The 18,639-nt window shown below is 45.1% G+C and overlaps 2 protein-coding genes across 4 annotated transcripts in view; one reads left to right on the top strand and one right to left on the bottom strand.

Moving 5' to 3' along the window:
* Positions 1–18,639, top strand: part of ncln (nicalin) — a 115,590-nt gene that overhangs the window by 30,458 nt on the left and 66,493 nt on the right. The window lies entirely within an intron of this gene.
* Positions 1–18,639, bottom strand: part of cers1 (ceramide synthase 1) — a 41,895-nt gene that overhangs the window by 12,243 nt on the left and 11,013 nt on the right. For 2 of the 3 annotated variants that reach the window (XM_083767506.1, XM_083767507.1), the window contains exon 2: positions 173–332. In XM_083767506.1, coding sequence (XP_083623632.1) covers positions 173–332 — 160 coding nt within the window. Of the gene's footprint in view, positions 1–172; positions 333–2,144; positions 2,227–18,639 lie in introns of those variants that run through there. The other variant, XM_083767508.1, reaches the window with a different exon arrangement.

Genomic DNA, 18,639 nt, shown 5'->3' with positions numbered 1-18,639 from the left:
ACACATTTTCTCTACTTGATACATTCACAAATACATTCAAATACATACAAATACACACAAATACATTCACAAATGACAAAAAATAAAACAGTGAAACGGACGTGCCCTGCTTGTACATATCACATGACGCCTCACTCTGTCCCAACAGACCGCAAGTGTGTCTTACTCTTACCATAGAACACGGAAGGGGGGTCATGGAAAAAGTTGTAGGAGGTGAAGAAGAGCAGGTAGGTGCTGTAGGACCACGACATGGTGTAGAAGACCAGCTTCCACGCACTCTCCGGCATCTTGGCGGCATCTTTGGGCTGGAGGTTGAACCACCGTGCTAGAGGCTACCGAGGACAAGAGGGAAAATTCAAAGTCAGACATCCAGAGAGACAGAGACAGAAACAATGACACTGACAGAAAACAATGGTTTTCTTCATGTCTAAGGCCCAAACCACACCAATGCAACTAGTCGCAACTCCTTGCAACAACACTTTAAGGACATATGACACCATTGTAACTCCTTGCAACTGCCATTGTGGATAATGGTTACATGGAGAGTTGCATGGAGAATCATTGGTGTCATTTGGGCCTAAGATTCAGGTGAGGGGTGAGAGCTAATAATAATAATAATCAACTTCATTGTCCCCAAAGGGATATTTGTCTTCACAGGTCTGTTCAAAACACCCACAACGAAACAACACATTGCACAGAAAAACATATCACCAAGATAGTGGATTCAAATGCCATGAATGCACTGAAAGGGACAAAATCACATGTAATCAGAGCATTGAATTCTCTCAGTAGCCGTCTACTGACCTATCGCAACCGTCTCCAGCGCAAAATGTTATATTGTGAAGGTTTGGAGAAATTGCTGCAAGCATTCTGTGCGTTGATCACGGGTGGAGAATAAAACGGAATTCCATGTTCCAAGCACTTTTCTTTTTCCAAAAGAGATTTTTCCATAAGAGATTCTACTCTGCATAGTGTTTTATTATTATTGAGCTAGTATAACAGAGTCAAGAGGCAGACACAGACAGTAGACAGGAGAGACAGATGTAGTCAGTGTACACACATGCAGCTTTAACTACTGGGACATCTGTTGACAGTTTTGCACAACTGTAAAATACTAGCTGTGTAAAACTACATGTGATACGTGATGATACTGTACCCGATGGTACAGTATGATGTTAAGTCACTGTATCTACAAGAGGTGTAATTCTGGCTGACATTCAACAGAATCAACACGCAGCCTAAATAAGGCAGTTGAGTACAGTAGGTATTCACAGATCACAGCATATTGACAATTATTGACAAATAAGGCTGCCAGCTGGCAGTGGAACTGACGATGTCTGGGAGATCTCCAAATTTTAGAAATGATAAGAATAGAGAAGGATTACACACCACACCGCTTAACAAAATAGCAGAATTCTTTCACTCTAAAATTAAGTACACACTAGTACACACTCGGCTGTAGGTACTAGGTAGCATGTGATTTGTCACGGAAACGTGTCTTGTGCAATTCAGTGACTATGAGGTTTGCTATGCAAGCAAAAATAGAGGAAGTCAGAGGCTCAGAAGCCTGTGCACGTGTGCACATGTGAACTCTGGTAATATTCCCGACCCAGCAACACCTACAAATTACGTATGTTATCGTCAGTCTTTCTTATTTGTAGGACCGGGCTGAAACATGCATACATTTCCAATGACAGCGTCCAATGAACGGCCCAGTTGTAAATAGGTAGTCAACATGTCTCTGTGATGACATAAACCTGCAGAGTTACATTTGAAAGACAATGCAGGGCTGGGGAAATGATGATACGTCTTTTGTCTTTGATACATAGAGTTGAAGGTGTTGGCTTTTGCACCAGTTTAAAAATAGTATATCAAGTATATCAAGTATATCAAGTATGTGCAAGTATTACCAACCAAGTACAATCTGTCAATCTGGTATCCCGACATGCACACTCCACTCTGTATAAACCATCATGATTCTGATCTGAACAACGCCTAGAATCCATCACACACATAAGAAATGGATGTAGTGTTTACAAAAATGTGTATATTGCTCGCCACGACCGTATTGTTGACCTAGTGTCTGATGCAGTTCGAATATGTACCATCCAGTGCAGCAATGTATAAACATTCAAGAGTGTTACCAGATTGGTTTAGTTAGTCTTTGCTAACATCCCAAATACACCTGATGTTGTTTTTGTTGACACCGGTCACAAGGGGGTCCTGATTCTGGAGGTGGGCTGTGTCTTTGATTTGTACATGGACCAGGCATTCCAAGTACCAACCATTAAACCGGGGCTCGCCCAGGCCGTAGCGTAACGGTCTGGGCACCGGACTGGTGATCCAGTCGCGGTGTGCCGCGGGTTCGACTCCCGGACCCGACACGGCCTTTACCGCATGTCATCCCCCCATCTCTCTCCCGTTTCCTGTCAGCCTACTTTCTATCCCTTAAAAAAATCAATAAAGGCGTAAGCCGCAAAAAAATATCTTTAAAAAAAAAAAAAAAAAACGGGGCTCCACCGGGCGCGTTGCGTCTCCGTCACGTGTGTCAAAAAACGAACCGGGGCAATTTTAATGCAGTCACGCAATGCGGGCAGTGGAGCCTCCCTTCATTGACTAAAAAGGGAACATTCCCTGACGGTGACGGAGACGCGACGATGACACGCCCGGTGGAGCCCCGGTGTTACTTAAGTTGGAATCATAACAAACCTTATTGGGTATCGATGTAGATTTGCCATACTGATATTCGGAAGACTGGGCCGTGTACACAAACTGACCATGAGTGGCCTAACAATAGCTGGCATGACAAAAAGCAAAGCCAAACAACTTGCCAAATACTGCTCTGTTTCGGCTGTTATAGGCAGTTTGTCTGTGTGGAGGAGAAGGTGCCATGTGTATCCTTAGACTTAGGTGCCCATGAACTGTCAATCCCGTTATATTTGTTTCCCTGTAAAATGTATTGTAATTTGCGGATTCAAATAAAGAACTAAAATGTGATGATGAACTGTGTATGTGTGTGTGTGGGGTATGTCTCTGTGTGAACTTTGGTAATATTCCCCACCCAGCAACAAATTACTATGTTATCGTCCGCCCTTCTTAGTTATTTGTAGGGCCGGTCCGGAACATGCATAAATTTGCAATGACAGTGTCCAGTTGTAGATAGTCAACATCACATGTCCCTGTGATGGCATAAACCTGCCGAGTTACATTTGAAAGACAATGCAGGGCTGGGGAAAGGACCGTACGTCTTTTGTCTTGACTACGGTGTGAAGGTGTTGGCTTTTGCACCAGTTTAAAAATAATCAACCACAGGGCTGTGAATGGTTCATCATCATCATGTCTCTGCGTTTTTAGTGAATGTACTTCCAGCTTAGCCTGGCTAATTAGCCAGACTCAAATCACACTGTCGGCAGGCTGATTCGGTCTGGCTTATTAGCCAGGCTACTTGCCTGCGTTGGCTGATCTGTATACAAAATCTGTATACAGAATCTAAATGAGTAATTACAGAACACACCCCTGGGGTGAAGCAGTAATTGAACAGAGATCACCTTCACTGTCCTCCATTGGAGAGGGTCCAATCAACAAAACTAGTAAGCTAGTGACAATGGCTCCAAAAGTTTGAGATACGTCGTCCCCTACCAGCAATAATAACAGGCCAGACGCAGGCCCATTATTGGTCCGCCCACTGCACATTTGTCCCGTATGCCACTATGCCGGTCAGATACCCAATCCACCACTGGAGCAGAGGTCACATAATTAAGTATAAAAAGCTTCATCCATTTTTTGCCTCCTGCCATGTATGTTGTGCTTGTGCTGCATTAAGAATTTCAAGTGAAACATTTTAGAGTGTGACATGTGAAATTGACTTTGTATGTGTATTTTTAAGTCCCATACTCCACAAAACCTAGGCCGCGATGCTCACACTGTTGACTACACATAATGGCAGACAGACGGTTGAAAGGATAAGCTGTGACCGACTCTCAGCATAATAGTTAGAATAGTAATACCGCTTGGGAGCATAATAATGTGGTAGACAATCATACTACTAGTAGAAAGATAGTTGGGAGGACAGACAGACGAGTTAGGTCTCGAAGAGACATTCAAATATTCAGCAGCTGTATGGTTGCAGAAACCTTGTATATCTCCATATTTCATATTTTCTTCATAAATGAGTGCCCTACATCGTCATAGAAGAGAGTGTCAAGCAAAAGTAGCGAAGATAGCTAAATCTACAAGCTCACAAGTTCGCGTCACATTGTGATGCATTTAGATTCTGAAATTAATTCCGTATGTGGGTTTTATATAATTCAACCAATTGGGAAAGCAAGGCTGACGTCACGGTAGGCTGTCACGCCTACCAGCGCCATTGTGATTGTATGCATGTAGTAATGGATCCATTTTGAACACAGGTACTTTTGTCTATTTCCTGAAAAGTAACGGTTTTGGACATAAAAGCCCCCCCCCCCCCCCCCCCCCCCCCGAAAGCGTCGATAAGGTTCCAAACACATGTGTAAGGACAAACAGATGGAGAGAGACATGCAGTCAGGCACTGTACCACAGGCAAGTAGGCAGATAGGTGATCAGAACAGACTGTGCCAAGATAGAGAAACTAAACCCCGGCTCCTTAGCTTACCTCTTGACAGAGGAGAAGGCTCACAGGACACACACACACACACACACACACACACACACACACACACACACACACACACACACACACACACACACACACACACACACACACTCTCTCTCTCTCTCTCTCTCTCTTCTCTCTCTCTCTCTCTCTCCTCTCTCTCTCTCTCTCTCTCTCTCTCTCTCCTCTCTCTCTCTCTCTCCTCTCTCTCTCTCTACCATGCTGGACCACAGGTAAGGTATGTAACTGGAGACAGGAAAGTGAAAGGAACCTGTTTCACTGATACACCTCAATCACTTGCCACTGGGCTACCAGCCTGCAGTGCAAGGCAGGGCCAAGTTCAGAGGATACCTCCAGTGGATTTCAAATAAACGTAAGCATTCGTTCATACATGATTAATGTTTGAACCAATGGAACACAATCAAGATTACCAATGCCAACGCTGCCGTGGTTGTCGATTTCAAGCTGTGGTATTTTCTAAAATATCCCTTCTCTCTCTTCCTACTTAATTTTGTTAAGACATTAACTGCATTTGTTTTCTGGCTCTGTCGTTGGAACATCATTGAGTCAGCATGAGACAGGCACAATGAGAACAAGAGGAAGGAAGCTGACTTAGGTAAGAAGATAATAGACCTGCCAATGGGACTGCACATCAAATTGAGCTACAGTATGGTGTTGTACATCAAAATGGGTATGTTTAACACTGTACAAAGTGTAAAAGGAGAAAATAAAAGGAAAAAAGCAACAAATATGAATAAATAAAGAGAGAGAAAGTGAGACAGAGAGAGAGAGAGAAAACACATGATATCCTTTGTGGCAACGCATACCGATAGGTGGCCTGCTTCATCACCTGACCAAAACCGGACATGCTGATTGGCCAAGGCCACGATGACACATGTCTAGTGAGGCATGAGTGGGGAGCGTGGCAGAAACCACACTGCATACCTCTCTCTCTCTCTCTCTCCCACTAGCATTCAGGCCTAGCTCTCTCACACTTATCAGCCCTCTCCTCCTCCATCTCTCCAGTTATCGTGACTTGTTCTCCCGGCCACTGTTCCTCTCCATCTCTCACTATGCAGCCCTCCCTCCCTCCCTCCTTCATTCCTACTTCATGATGTCGCTCTACCCTGCTGCCTTGTTCTCTCTCTCCTCCTCAGTGTCTCCCCCCCTGCCTGCAACATTTATTTATAGAGGGCAGCTGTCAGCACAGTGCATCCCCTCTCCTCTATCCCGCCCACAGCACCCTCACGTGGTCTCCGTCACTATGAAGCCACTGTGACTATGGGTCATATAAGTTTATCGTCACCCCCTGCATCACGGACGAGCATACAAACACACGCACGCACGCACGCACGCACGCACACACACACACACACACACACACACACACACACACACACACACACACACACACACACACACACACACACACACACACACACACACACACACACACACGTGCGCTCGCAAACACACACCCGGCAGAGGGTAACGTACACCATTGGGTTGATTGGCTTCTACAAACACTACCAGTCTAAGCTCTGCAGCCCATATCTTATTCATTAATCACTATTACAGTATGCTGTACAGCTTCTGCACTGCTGCAATGTCCTCTACCGCCACCAGCCTTCTCACGTCTAATACCAGGCTGTCTCCCGAGCCGAGCCAAGCCTTTTGGGGTCTCGGGAAGAATTTGATTTTCCCCCAAGCTTTCTCTCAACAGCCGGTGAGATAGAGAAAGAGAGCAGGAGGGAGAGAGGAAGATGGAGTGAGAGCTGTTCCTTACAAAATTGTCTGCATTTCTATACCGATAATGGGGCAGTGGCTCAGTGGCTCAGTGGTTCCCAGATAATATCCCAAGCTCATCCTGGTAGAGTGTTGAAGTGTACTTGAGCAACACACTGAACCCCTATAGCCTGCAGGTTGGTGCTTTGCATGGTTGCCTTCGCCATCAGTGTGTGAATGTGTGAATGCAACAAGTTCTTTGGAATAAGCACTAAAGCTTTAAAGCAGCGGTTTTCAACTGCTTATGAACCAGGGACCACCACCCTGACTAAGAATCAACCTGGGGACCAATGTTCTGTTGAAGATTCAGAACCACTTTTCTATTCCATTCCCATAGTTGTCCTTATTCTGTTACCTTAACCTTCCATATTAAACTCATGGTAACTGATTCATTGCAACTTATGTATGCTCAACTATAGTGGTCTATAAAAACAAATCTTCCATTTCCTACGCCATATGCAATACCTTCACAGACCACCAGTGGTCCACAGACCACCAGTTGAAAACCTCTGCTTTAAAGCATTTACCAGTCTGCGCATCAACCACAAAGCATATGTTTAAATTGATCTATCAATGTATTAATTGGTCTACGATTAATAAGCTGCTGTTGTGTTTGAGTTGAGTGTTGTTAAATGTTATGCAGTATGCAGCTGTAAATGTTGAATGTCGATAGCTAATGGGCAACACTGAACATATATGCTTTCTCTCACCTAACACCCACAATGGTGTCACACTGCTTTATCACCCCAGTCACACTGTACTGCATCATATCACCCAATATCAACTTGGACAGGCTCCAAAGATCCAATGGTTTGTTGACTTTTGGGTGTTAATTAAAACTTAATGGATTTTCGCTTATTCATTTTATTTGTTTATTTTCTGGCTCTGCTCGTCTCTAGCTGAGAGGATACGGAAATGGTCTGTGTGCTTGTACTGTATGTGCATTGTGCAAAGTGCCAGATACATACACTGAATCTGAGCACAGAGATAGACATAGAAACATGGCTTTAGTTTCCACAGACACTGCAGGACGATCGACGCAAGTTAATGCTGTCTATCCTGGAGTGGTTGGCAGATTCAGTCAAAGGAGTACAGAGGTGGAATAACTGAACTTTATACTATGCTAGTTATCTTAGCATCACTAACAGTGTTGCTAACGACAGAGAAGCTACATAAAAAGGTGAACATTAACAAATGACGATTAAGAACCATGGCCTGTCATCACAGACCTGGACACAGATACGCTCCGCCGCGGTACGCTGGCATCAGGATGGCACGACGTCACTCGCCCACAAATAAATAAATAATTAAATGAAGGTTCGAAGGTTCTTCTATCACCAAATAAAACATTTGAACCCTAATAAATGGCTTTGGGGCCAGGCCTAATGTGTGTCAACCAAACATTTGAACCCTAATGAATGGATAATGTGTGTCACACTCCTGTATCACCCCCCGACAACTCACTCACCCTGTCTCACTGGTGCAGCCTATCACCCTACCTGGTCACACCGTAGCCTACTATCACCCTACCTGGTCACACCGTAGCCTACTATCACCCTACCCTACCTGGTCACACCGTAGCCTACTATCACCCTACCCTACCTGGTCACACCGTAGCCTACTATCACCCTACCCGGTCACACCGTAGCCTACTATCACCCTACCCGGTCACACCGTAGCCTACTATCACCCTACCTGGTCACACCGTAGCCTACTATCACCCTACCCTACCTGGTCACACCGTAGCCTACTATCACCCTACCCTACCTGGTCACACCGTAGCCTACTATCACCCTACCTGGTCACACCGTAGCCTACTATCACCCTACCTGGTCACACCGTAGCCTACTATCACCCTACCTGGTCACACCGTAGCCTACTATCACCCTACCTGGTCACACCGTAGCCTACTATCACCCTACCTGGTCACACCGTAGCCTACTATCACCCTACCTGGTCACACCGTAGCCTACTATTACCCTACCTGGTCACACCGTAGCCTACTATCACCCTACCTGGTCACACCGTAGCCTACTATCACCCTACCTGGTCACACCGTAGCCTACTATCACCCTACCTGGTCACACCGTAGCCTACTATTACCCTACCCTACCTGGTCACACCGTAGCCTACTATCACCTATCACCCTACCAACTGTACTGTCACACTGTACTCTATCACCCATATACTGTACACTGTATCACCCTGCTGTCACACTGTAATAACCACCTAGCACCAGGAGGTGCTACAGTAGGTGTACAATACCGCTGTTGTAGCCTAGCTGCATGCATATTTGTTGTCGGTGGAGTAGCTACTTAGGAAAACAATAGCCAGCAGTAGGCACTTCACATCCCATCGGATGCGCAACCCAACCCGTGTGGTCTCTCCATTCAGTACAATGCGTTGTTCTTTTCTCCTCTTCGGTGCCTGTGTGTTCATGGGAATAATTAAAACTGAACAAACTGTAGGTAGGTAGGTAGCTACAACAACAACTTTTGTTTTTACACCATATTGATAGATTGATATCATCTACTGTCCCTATGGTCTGTTTCCTCCATTTCTATATCCTCACATTACATTCTATATAAAAATATATTATCGCTATACCGCACACTCTGTCCCCTATCCACATAACCAAATGCTCTCACACTGCCTCTTAACCACACACACACACACACACACACACACACACACACACACGTGCACCTTTTACAGATTTTACTGAAAACAAAATGCAAGAGTGTCAAAACATTGGCTTACAGTATACAGTACCATCAGATAAATGTGATTGTATATCCTTGCAGAGATTGTATGCATTCCTACAGCCTGCTGTTTTGTTACAGTAAATACTGTGTTTAAAGACTAACACATGTGATTGTACAGAATAACGTATATTGGTCAAATTAATGTGAATGTGTGGACCAGGAGGGACAGGGACACTGGGTCAAGGGCGGTGAGATAATCCTGTGGTCCTCTGTCATGCAGGTGACAAGGTCTTGGATTACACTCCACTGTGTTACTGAATGCTGCGACCACTCAATACCCCCATTCTTTCTTTCTCTGTACCATCCTCTCTCTCTCTCTCTCTCTCTCTCTCTCTCTCTCTCTATTTCCCCCTTTATCTCTGTACTTCTCTCGCCTCCCTACCTGGCGCCCCCTCTGTCTAATCCGTCTATAGCTCATTCTCCTCCTCCGTTTCTAACTCTACCCCTTTCTCTCTCTCTCTCTCTCTCTCTCTCTCTCTCTCTCTCTCTCCATGACAAATCTTAGCTGGACTTATTCGATTTTATCGAGCAAGTGGAGAAAGTTAGGGAGGAATGAGGAGGGGGCGGGGGGCATGAGACAGAGAGTCGGAGAGTCTTCACAATGAATTAAGCGGTTCCCGTAGCAACCATGCACGAGATGGCAGCTGCCAGGATCCAGCAGTGTGGCTAAAGCACTCTCTCTCTCTCTCTCTCTCTCTTTCACTCCCGTCTTCCTCCTCTCAAACATCCCTCCTTCCCACTCTTTCTATGCTCAACTGCCACCAGCTGTACCCTGCGGCTGCCTCGTTCACCACACACGATCACGCACGCACGCACGCACGCACGCACGCACGCACGCACGCACGCACACTCTCTCTCTCTAACCATATCTCAGTGTCTATCTCAATGTCTCTGACATTGCTGGAAGTGAGGGATGAGAGAGGAGAGGAAAGAGGCTGAATGGACGATGCTGACATGTTATATAAACAAATGAAGCAAGGCCAGTGAGTCAAGCTTATGTGTGGATCTATTCAATATGACCCTGTCTGTCTGTCTGTCTGTCTGTCTGTCTGTCTGTCTCTTGCTTTCATTTCCCTCTGCTTGGTCTAGCCTTTGTCTTACCTACTCAGTCTCACTTTCTAATACCGTTATAGTTTCCCCTCCCCTACTCTCTTCATCCTTTGCTGGGACATTAGGTACAAACAGCATTTATTTTAGGCTTTGTTAATCTCTTTGGAGCGCCACGGTTGGGTTAGGGATGGTGAACCTGGTCCTGCAGACAGAACACTGCAATAAGTTCTGGAAAGTTTACACTCTGTCTGTTACCAGAAAGTCAGCTGGAGCTAGTAGCTCTGAAGGTAAAGCGGCTGTCTGTGAGACAGAAGATTCCCAGTTCGATCCCAGGCTTGGTGTCAAAGTGTCCTTGAACAACAAACTGAACTCCTAACTACTCCTGATCAGCAGGTTGGTGCGCTAATTGCTAATTTGCAAAGTATGCGGTAAATTTGAATGTATATTTTCCGACCGTAATTTCAAATGCCAATTGTTTACAGATACACTGAACTGCCCTTTTCACACATTCTCTCTGGAGTATTTTGTTTATCCATTAAGTACCCTCTCATCTGTCCTCTCTCACCAAGGAGAATCACTCCCGCTCTCTCCTCTCCTGCAACTTTCCTCTCTTCGGTTGTAGATGGGGGACAGCTGTCATGGGGATAATGAAGCATGTCCTATGAGTCAGACGCAGAGGTGAACAGAGTACCTCTTTGTTGTCCTCCTGTCCGACACACACACACACGCGCGCACGTGCACCATGGCGTGTGCGCGCAACCTTAAATCAAGGCAGTCTGAGTCACAGCTGTGGCCTTCTATGGCTCACGAGTCACGACATGCTGTGTAATGCTGTTTTTTTTAATATATTTTCAGCCCCTTCTCATATGCCTGGTTCTGGACTGTCTGGGTGACAGACCGACAGACAGCAGTAAGGCTGTGTGTGGGAGATGAGGGAGCTGTTCATTTCTAAGTGACTGACCGAGGGAAAGGACAACAGATGAACAGTGTGCTGCTGGCCTGTGTGTGTGTGTGTGTGTGTGTGTGTGTGTGTGTGTGTGTGTGTGTGTGTGTGTGTGTGTGTGTGTGTGTGTGTGTGTGTGTGTGTGTGTGTGTGTGTGCATGCGTGCGTGCGTGCGTGCATGCATCTCAGTGGAGCAACACAGAACACACACTTACTGTAGCCAAAGCTGTAGGGAATATTGTCACAGGACAGGACAGAGACACAACACACACAACACAGACAATTCACAATTTCACACACACACACACACACACACACACACACACACACACACACACACACACACACACACACACACACAAGCACACACTCAAGATGCAGTGATTTGACATACACACAAAGTAAGAGAAATAGGCCCACACATCAGCAGCAAATATTATGACAAAGTGGAGCTACAACAACATAATTGCGAACGCAATGAGCACTAACTATGAGACCCTGCAGATCGTGTCTGTCTGTCCCGCTGTGACACCACCCGCCCGCCACCAGAGGGCGCAGCTGTAGCACACACACACACACACACACACACACACACACACAAACAACCACACACACACACACACACACACACACACACACACACACACACAGTAGAAAACTTTAAAAAAATTACTAACTAAAAAGAAAAAAAAAGTACGTAATTTATTCTAATTGTTGTTTTACGAGCTGCGTTCGCTTCCCGCGTTTGCGCGTCTTACTTGTCATACTACATGTTGAGAGTGTCCAGTGTGTGTACTTTATGTGCTGAGTGCGTGTGCAGTCTGTGCACCTCCTGTGGTATGACAATATTTACAAGAGCGTGTGTGTGTGTGTGTGTGTGTGTGTGCGTGTCGTGTGTGTGTATCGTGTGTGTGTGTGTGTGTGTCGTGTGTGTCGCGTGTGTGTGTGTGTGTGTGTTGACTAAGCAGCCGTGAGCAGGTGTACCTACAGTACAGGAGTAGGTGGCTATTAGGAGGCTATCACACTTCCTGCTCTAATTGATGCCTGGAGCATCACATTAAAAGGAGACGTCTTTAGAGACTAGAGGATTAGGCTAATATGCACATGCAAAGTATGCATGCACACGCTGACATGAGTGGCGTCAAGGGACACCTGGCCGACATGGCAATAATCATTATAAACTAAATACCTGTACTACATTTCAAACGTTTATGGTTTTCAATTACAAATTAAGATCTAGATATTTAGCAGACGCTCAGCTGACAAAGAGACAGAGACAGGCAGACTTGGCTGCTCTGCGAGTACAAAGCGATTGACGCCGGTCACATTGTTTTTGCATCATCAATATCGGTGAAAATACTCAGGATTATTTTGAGAACAATTCGATAACGATATGGCACGATATTCGTGCAGCTCTAGTATCCAGAGCTACTTGCAGTACAAGTGCTGGATGAGAACACATACTGTAATTAGAGTACAAAGACAACAATGTGGTGCTTCAGATAAACTAGGATACAACTTGTGTTTTTGTTTTATTTACTGTATGTGAGACTATATTGTGCACTAATGGTCTGTTCCCTCTGGGCAGAGTACATTAAGCCATGCGGTCTGTCATATCAGAAACCTTTTAACTGACTGGATGTCAAACTCCATCACACTGTACATGGCAGACAGCCCGAGGCTATAGCTATAGCTACATACAAGCTAGTCACAGGACTGCCTAGCAACTGTACAACAGGGTGGGTCATTTGATAAATGATATATATATATGGCTCTTTCATCCAAAGCACTTCACATAGATTGTGCTGCTTTGTGCATTACATTCACCCATTCACACACATTCGTACACACCGATGGCAGAGGAAACCATGCAAGGCACAACCAACCTGCACATCACGAGCAATTAGGGGTTCAGAGTCTTGCTCAATGACACTTCGACACCAACTCTGGGGGAACCCGGGATCGAACTAGGAACCTTGCGGTTCCTATCCAGCTGCTCTACCAGCCGCTCCACCGGCAACTCTACCCCTAAGTCCTTTGATCGGGACGGCCTATGTCATTCACGTTTCGTATCATTATCATTATTCGGAAACACAACATTTAAAAAGGTCACGACAATTATATGACCGAAAGGGTCATATCATTGTAATAAGGTCGCGAATACAAGCGGCCGAAATGAGTTTTCTTCGACGGGTGGCTGGCAGCTCCCTTAGAGATAGGGTGAGAAGTTCAGTCACACGAGAGACTCGGAGTAGAACCGCTGCTCCTTCGCCTGGAAAGGAGTCAGCTTAGGGAGGTCCTCGACGCACGTTCCACTGGGAGGAGACCCCGGTGCAGACCAAGGCACAGTTGGAGGAAACACATCGACTAACTGGCCTTGGAATGTCTCAGAAACCCCCAGGAGGAAGTCACTAATGTTGCTCTGGAGAGGGAAATCTAGAGCACTCTGGTGGAGCTGTTGCCCCTGCGACCCGACCATGGATAAGCAGTTGAAGATGAAGATGAAGACGACAATGATAGTTAGCCTGGGGACCTGACAAATCTGCAAGCTCATGTTTCATTTGCGAGGCCAGGCTATGTGATAGAAACCAAAGTGGAGATCATGGGCAATACTGTTGTCAGCAGTAAAGAAGATTATTATTACATTATTACTGTAATCATTCAAGAAAAGGATAAACCATTTTTGAGTGGTGCAACCACTCCCTTACGGAGCTGTGTGTGTGTGTGTGTGTGTGTGTGTGTGTGTGTGTGTGTGTGTGTGTGTGTGGGTGGGTGCGTCTGAGCACGAAAACAGCATGTTTGTTTTTCACCACCTGTGTGCAACCTAACACACACACAAACACACATGCACATATTAACTGTATATATGGTGATTTTGGGTGTGCCAGTACAGTACAGTACAGTGACAGTACAGTACAGTATAGTAGAGGGTACAGTAGAGGGATCCCCACACGGTAACTCTGTCTGTCATTTCTCAACCGTTTCGGACGCGGGGCGGCTCGCTGGAATCAGGCCGGCACCCTGGGTGCGTTCCTGTGGGTCAGGACCCCCCCCCCCCCCGGAGAGGAGGAGACCCCCACACGGAGTTGCACCACTTACTTCACACAGGTGTGATTTTCATACTTTAACATACATGCACTGCCTTAAATGTTGTCCCTACAATACATCATGATGTACTGCTGATTATGATCATACAGGAATCGCCCCACAGCACCATGTGAAATAATGAGCCATTTGTAGTTAGCTCTTAGCCGAAGGCAGCGCAGCTTGTGATCTGTGGTCATATGGCTTGTGTTTAAGCATCATGGCTATCATGAAAATAACACTAATGATTTATTTAAGACAGAGGTACGGGACAGGAATACTATGGATACTGTGCAGAGAGTGATGAAACGGACAGAAAGACAGAAAATAGTAGAGAAAGTGTGTGTGATAGAGGTACTAGAGCCAAAAGGAAACCGAGAGAAAACCAGCAGTGTTCCTTGATTCTTTCTCTGTTCACACAAGCTGCTCTCAGTGAATCTAAATGTCATGTCTGTGAAGAGGCATATGGTTATCATTCATAATGCAACAAGCATGTCATTGGCATCCCTGGGAAAAGCAGTTTGCATGTCTGTGTTAAAGGTACACTAGAAGAACACTTGTTTACAGGTTCACACTAATTATCCATCCACTGATCATATAAGCCTAGTTTAGTGATTAGTGAGTCTATCATTACACTATAGGTGATGAACTGAGTGAGAGAGAGAGAGAGAGAGAGAGAGAGAGAGAGAGAGAGAGAGAGAGAGAGAGAGAGAGAGAGAGCAGGCTCTCAGTCATGCCCCGGTAGCCTAAATACTCTATGTAGAAGCTTAACTCAGGGGACAGACAGTATGTTGCTTCTATCTACAGTAGCAGCCTATACATCTTGGGATATGGCATTTGAAAACACCATTCAGCCTAATGAAGCTCAATAACAACTTTGGATGGGATTAAGGTTATCTTTATCTTAGACGTCAGGGAAGGACAGATAGACATATACAGACTGACAACATTCTATGATGAATTGAAAAGGGTGGACCCTGTTGTAAACAAGTGTAATGCTTTATCAGTGTGTCGTCCACAGTAACAGTGTTTGTGTTTGAGTTGTGCTTTCATGTGAAATGTACCCATTCTGCAAACTGTTAATAAATACTTCAATCAATCAATCAATCAAAGAAAATAGTTTTTGCCAACTTGTGCTCAGTGGTTTAAATTGTTCCATACCAAGCAAGCTCGCCTCTGCCTCCTTGCAAACCTTATCTCTGAGCCACCCTCTAAATCTGTCCATCCACTCTGCTTTTGCCTACCATGTCTGTGAACTTGGGACAGATATCCACAAGACAAAAACAAATCAAGACACAACAAGCAAACCAAACAGCGGTTTTGTAACTTCAAAACTGTGCCAAGAAAGCTGCGCTGCTTTAATCATTTTCAAAACTACAGAATGACACCTTAGTCATCCTTGATCACACTGACATGGTTCCTGTTCCAGTGAGTTGTCACTGCTGTGTCATGATGTAACTGTTTCCGGTGGGGTTTAAACTGATACCAGGTGACTGTGTGTGTAGTGTGTGGTCTGTCTTTACAAACACTGTGGCTGTAGCGTAACGCTGTAGTTGGACCAACTTGTGTAACTGATGCCAGATGTCAGCTGTTAACAAGCACAGTGCTACGCTAGCCAATATCTCAAAGGAGGAACAGGGACGAGAGTGTGCAAAAAAAAGAGAAAACAGGAAAGGTTCACAGGAAAGGAAGAGAGTATGAGGATTTGTACACTTAGGGGATACGAAAAGGGAGAGGAAGGGCGGAGACGACAACATTACAGACTGGTAGCAATTATAGAAAAAACTACCAAATTTCCATTGGTAAACACATGCGGATGTAAGCCTTTTCCATTGCATAACAACAAACGGAAGGGGGAGAAAGAGAGAGAGAGAGAGAGAGAGAGAGAGAACAGAGGAAGAGAAGACATGGAACAAGAGGGCGAAACAGAGAAGTGAATGAATTGTCATCTCAAGGAATTCCTCTTCAATCTTGCCGACAAGAACCCCAAAAGCTCAAAAATTATTTATTTCTCTCTCTCTCTCTCTCACACACATACACACACACACACACACACACACACACACACGCACGTGTGCGCACACACACACACTGCGCACGCAAAACAATGAGGCCCCTTGGGCTCATGAGCTAGCGAGGGGAACAGCCACAGTTTTCAAATGTCAAATTGCCATTGAGAATGGCCTCGTTTGAAGAAGGCCAGTTGCCAAGTGAGACAAGCACAATGCGCTTTTTATCAGTAGAGTGACCGTCCAGCTAGTCCATCTGGAGAGAGGGAGAGGGAGAGGGAGAGGGAGAGAGAGAGAGAGAGAGAGTGAGAGAGAGAGAGAGAGAGAGAGAGAGAGAGAGAGAGAGAGAGAGAGAGACAGAGACAGAGACAGAGAAAGAAAGAGAGAGAGAGCTCTACAAGAGCCAACAGCTCTGTAGCGGTCAAGACTACTCGACACATTCCGGATGAACAGAAGAGATTGACATTGAGTCACAGTCAACACACACAACTCATTCACAGCCCTGGGTTGTAACTGGGGCGTCTTTGACTGCGGGCTATAACCCTGGCGTAGCTCTGATTCATTCACTGCTTTTGAAAAATGGACAGTCTGTCCTTTTCAGAACAATCCATTGACCTGTCCTATACTGTACGATGTGACCCTACCTATTAATAGCTCAACACAACACATTATGTAGTACTGATTCCATGATAATGAGCACTTACGTGTATAATCACTTACTATGTGTGTATGATAATGATCAATTACTATTATGCTCACTTGAAATGACCACTGGAAGCTTGTTAGCCTGTTGTTGCAATGCTAACGTAAAAGCTAATGATATCAGCTAGCCAGTATCCGTTGACCCCCTACTTCTGGCGCCCATGCTCGAACCGTCATTGCACTTGGTCTTCCTTATGATACACCTGTAACGTTGTGACTTCATGTTGCACAGTTGTGATACAATCTGTCCTTTTGTTATCTCCTTCCTTTAGCCAGAAAAAGGATGGAGAATTCATTAAGCTTTTAATATACACTGAATATTAAAAGCACCATTGTATTGCCTGGATATTGAAGATGTGGTGGTGTAGATTTTGTAGAACTGTGCAGGAGCAAGGAAACACTGTGTGGGCTGTGTAACCCAAAACATGCAGGTCAAGGCAGTAACTATTGGTCAGTGAACTTGGTCATGTGGTTAAGGGGTAGATGTGAGAGCGGTGCAGCTGTGTTTTTCAGGGCAGATTCACACTATGGTCCCGGGATTGCACTCTGGACCACTTGGCAGATGTTGTGGTAATGTGAATGCTGCATACCGTTCCCGGGAGCGGATCACCCAACCGTTCCCGCAACTGCATGGGGAGGTAGTCTCGGGACCGATTGATGGGAATCGCTGCAATGTGAAAGCCATCCGTACTAAAAGGCCAATGTGAATCATGGTCAGTGAGGACCATGCAGGCAATCGTATTCGGGAACAGTTCGAATCAATCAGACTCAGTGTGAATCTGCCCTCAGTGAGGCTAGAAAATGTGCTAAGAGGAGAGGCACGACATAACATCAAAATCAAAGCAGTCGCTTTCAATTATTATCAAAACTACACAGAAACTTCTGTGAACAAATATATGCAGATCTAGGTGATGATCCAGTCTTCTCCATGACATATGACATAATGAGTGTGTCTTGAGTGTACAGAGTTTGATGAGGTCAGATCAACATATGGAATGAATTCTGTACTGGCCATATATGGAGCGTGTCTTGAGTGTACAGGGTTTGATGAGGTCAGATCTACATATGGAATGAATTCTGTATTGGCCATATATCACGAGGTGTGACAGACGCGAGATGCAGGTTTTCATCGTAAACTGTGACCTGGCCTACAGTAAGTCAGTTTTTTAGGTTTTCAGGGAAAAAAAAGAAAACGCGGATCCAAAACAAAACTATATGATATTTCTTAATAATTTCACTAAAAACATTCTGATTGGCTGAAGGGGTTGTTTATCAACGCTGTAGTCCCGAAACCAAAGTCAGACTCCATTCGCATGTATGGAGAATATGCAGTTTCTGTAACGGAGTCACGGGACACAATACAAACACTACACCTGCTCTGAAGGTCATAGGACAAACAAACTGATTAAAGCAACTAGATTGAGACGTAACAGATTCTCAGAGACCTGACAGACTTCAGAGAGACCTGACAGACAAACCTGACTAAGAGACGTGAAAGAACATCTACAAATCTACAAATCAGTAGCCTAATATTGGTATACAGAGCCATAACAGTGCTATTGTGCTTTTCCCCTTAAAATACAATAGGAGAATTAAAATGCAACTGTCATTAGATCAGTGTGGGTTTTAATTAGATTCTACCCAGGCCCTAGGTCAGGCGCGGGTAGA

This window comes from Protomyctophum parallelum (genome assembly GCF_964188405.1).
Source record: "Protomyctophum parallelum genome assembly, chromosome: 6".
NCBI lineage: Eukaryota > Metazoa > Chordata > Actinopteri > Myctophiformes > Myctophidae > Protomyctophum > Protomyctophum parallelum.
Note: the sequence above shows the minus strand (reverse complement) of the source record. Positions and strands in the feature narration are given on the sequence as shown.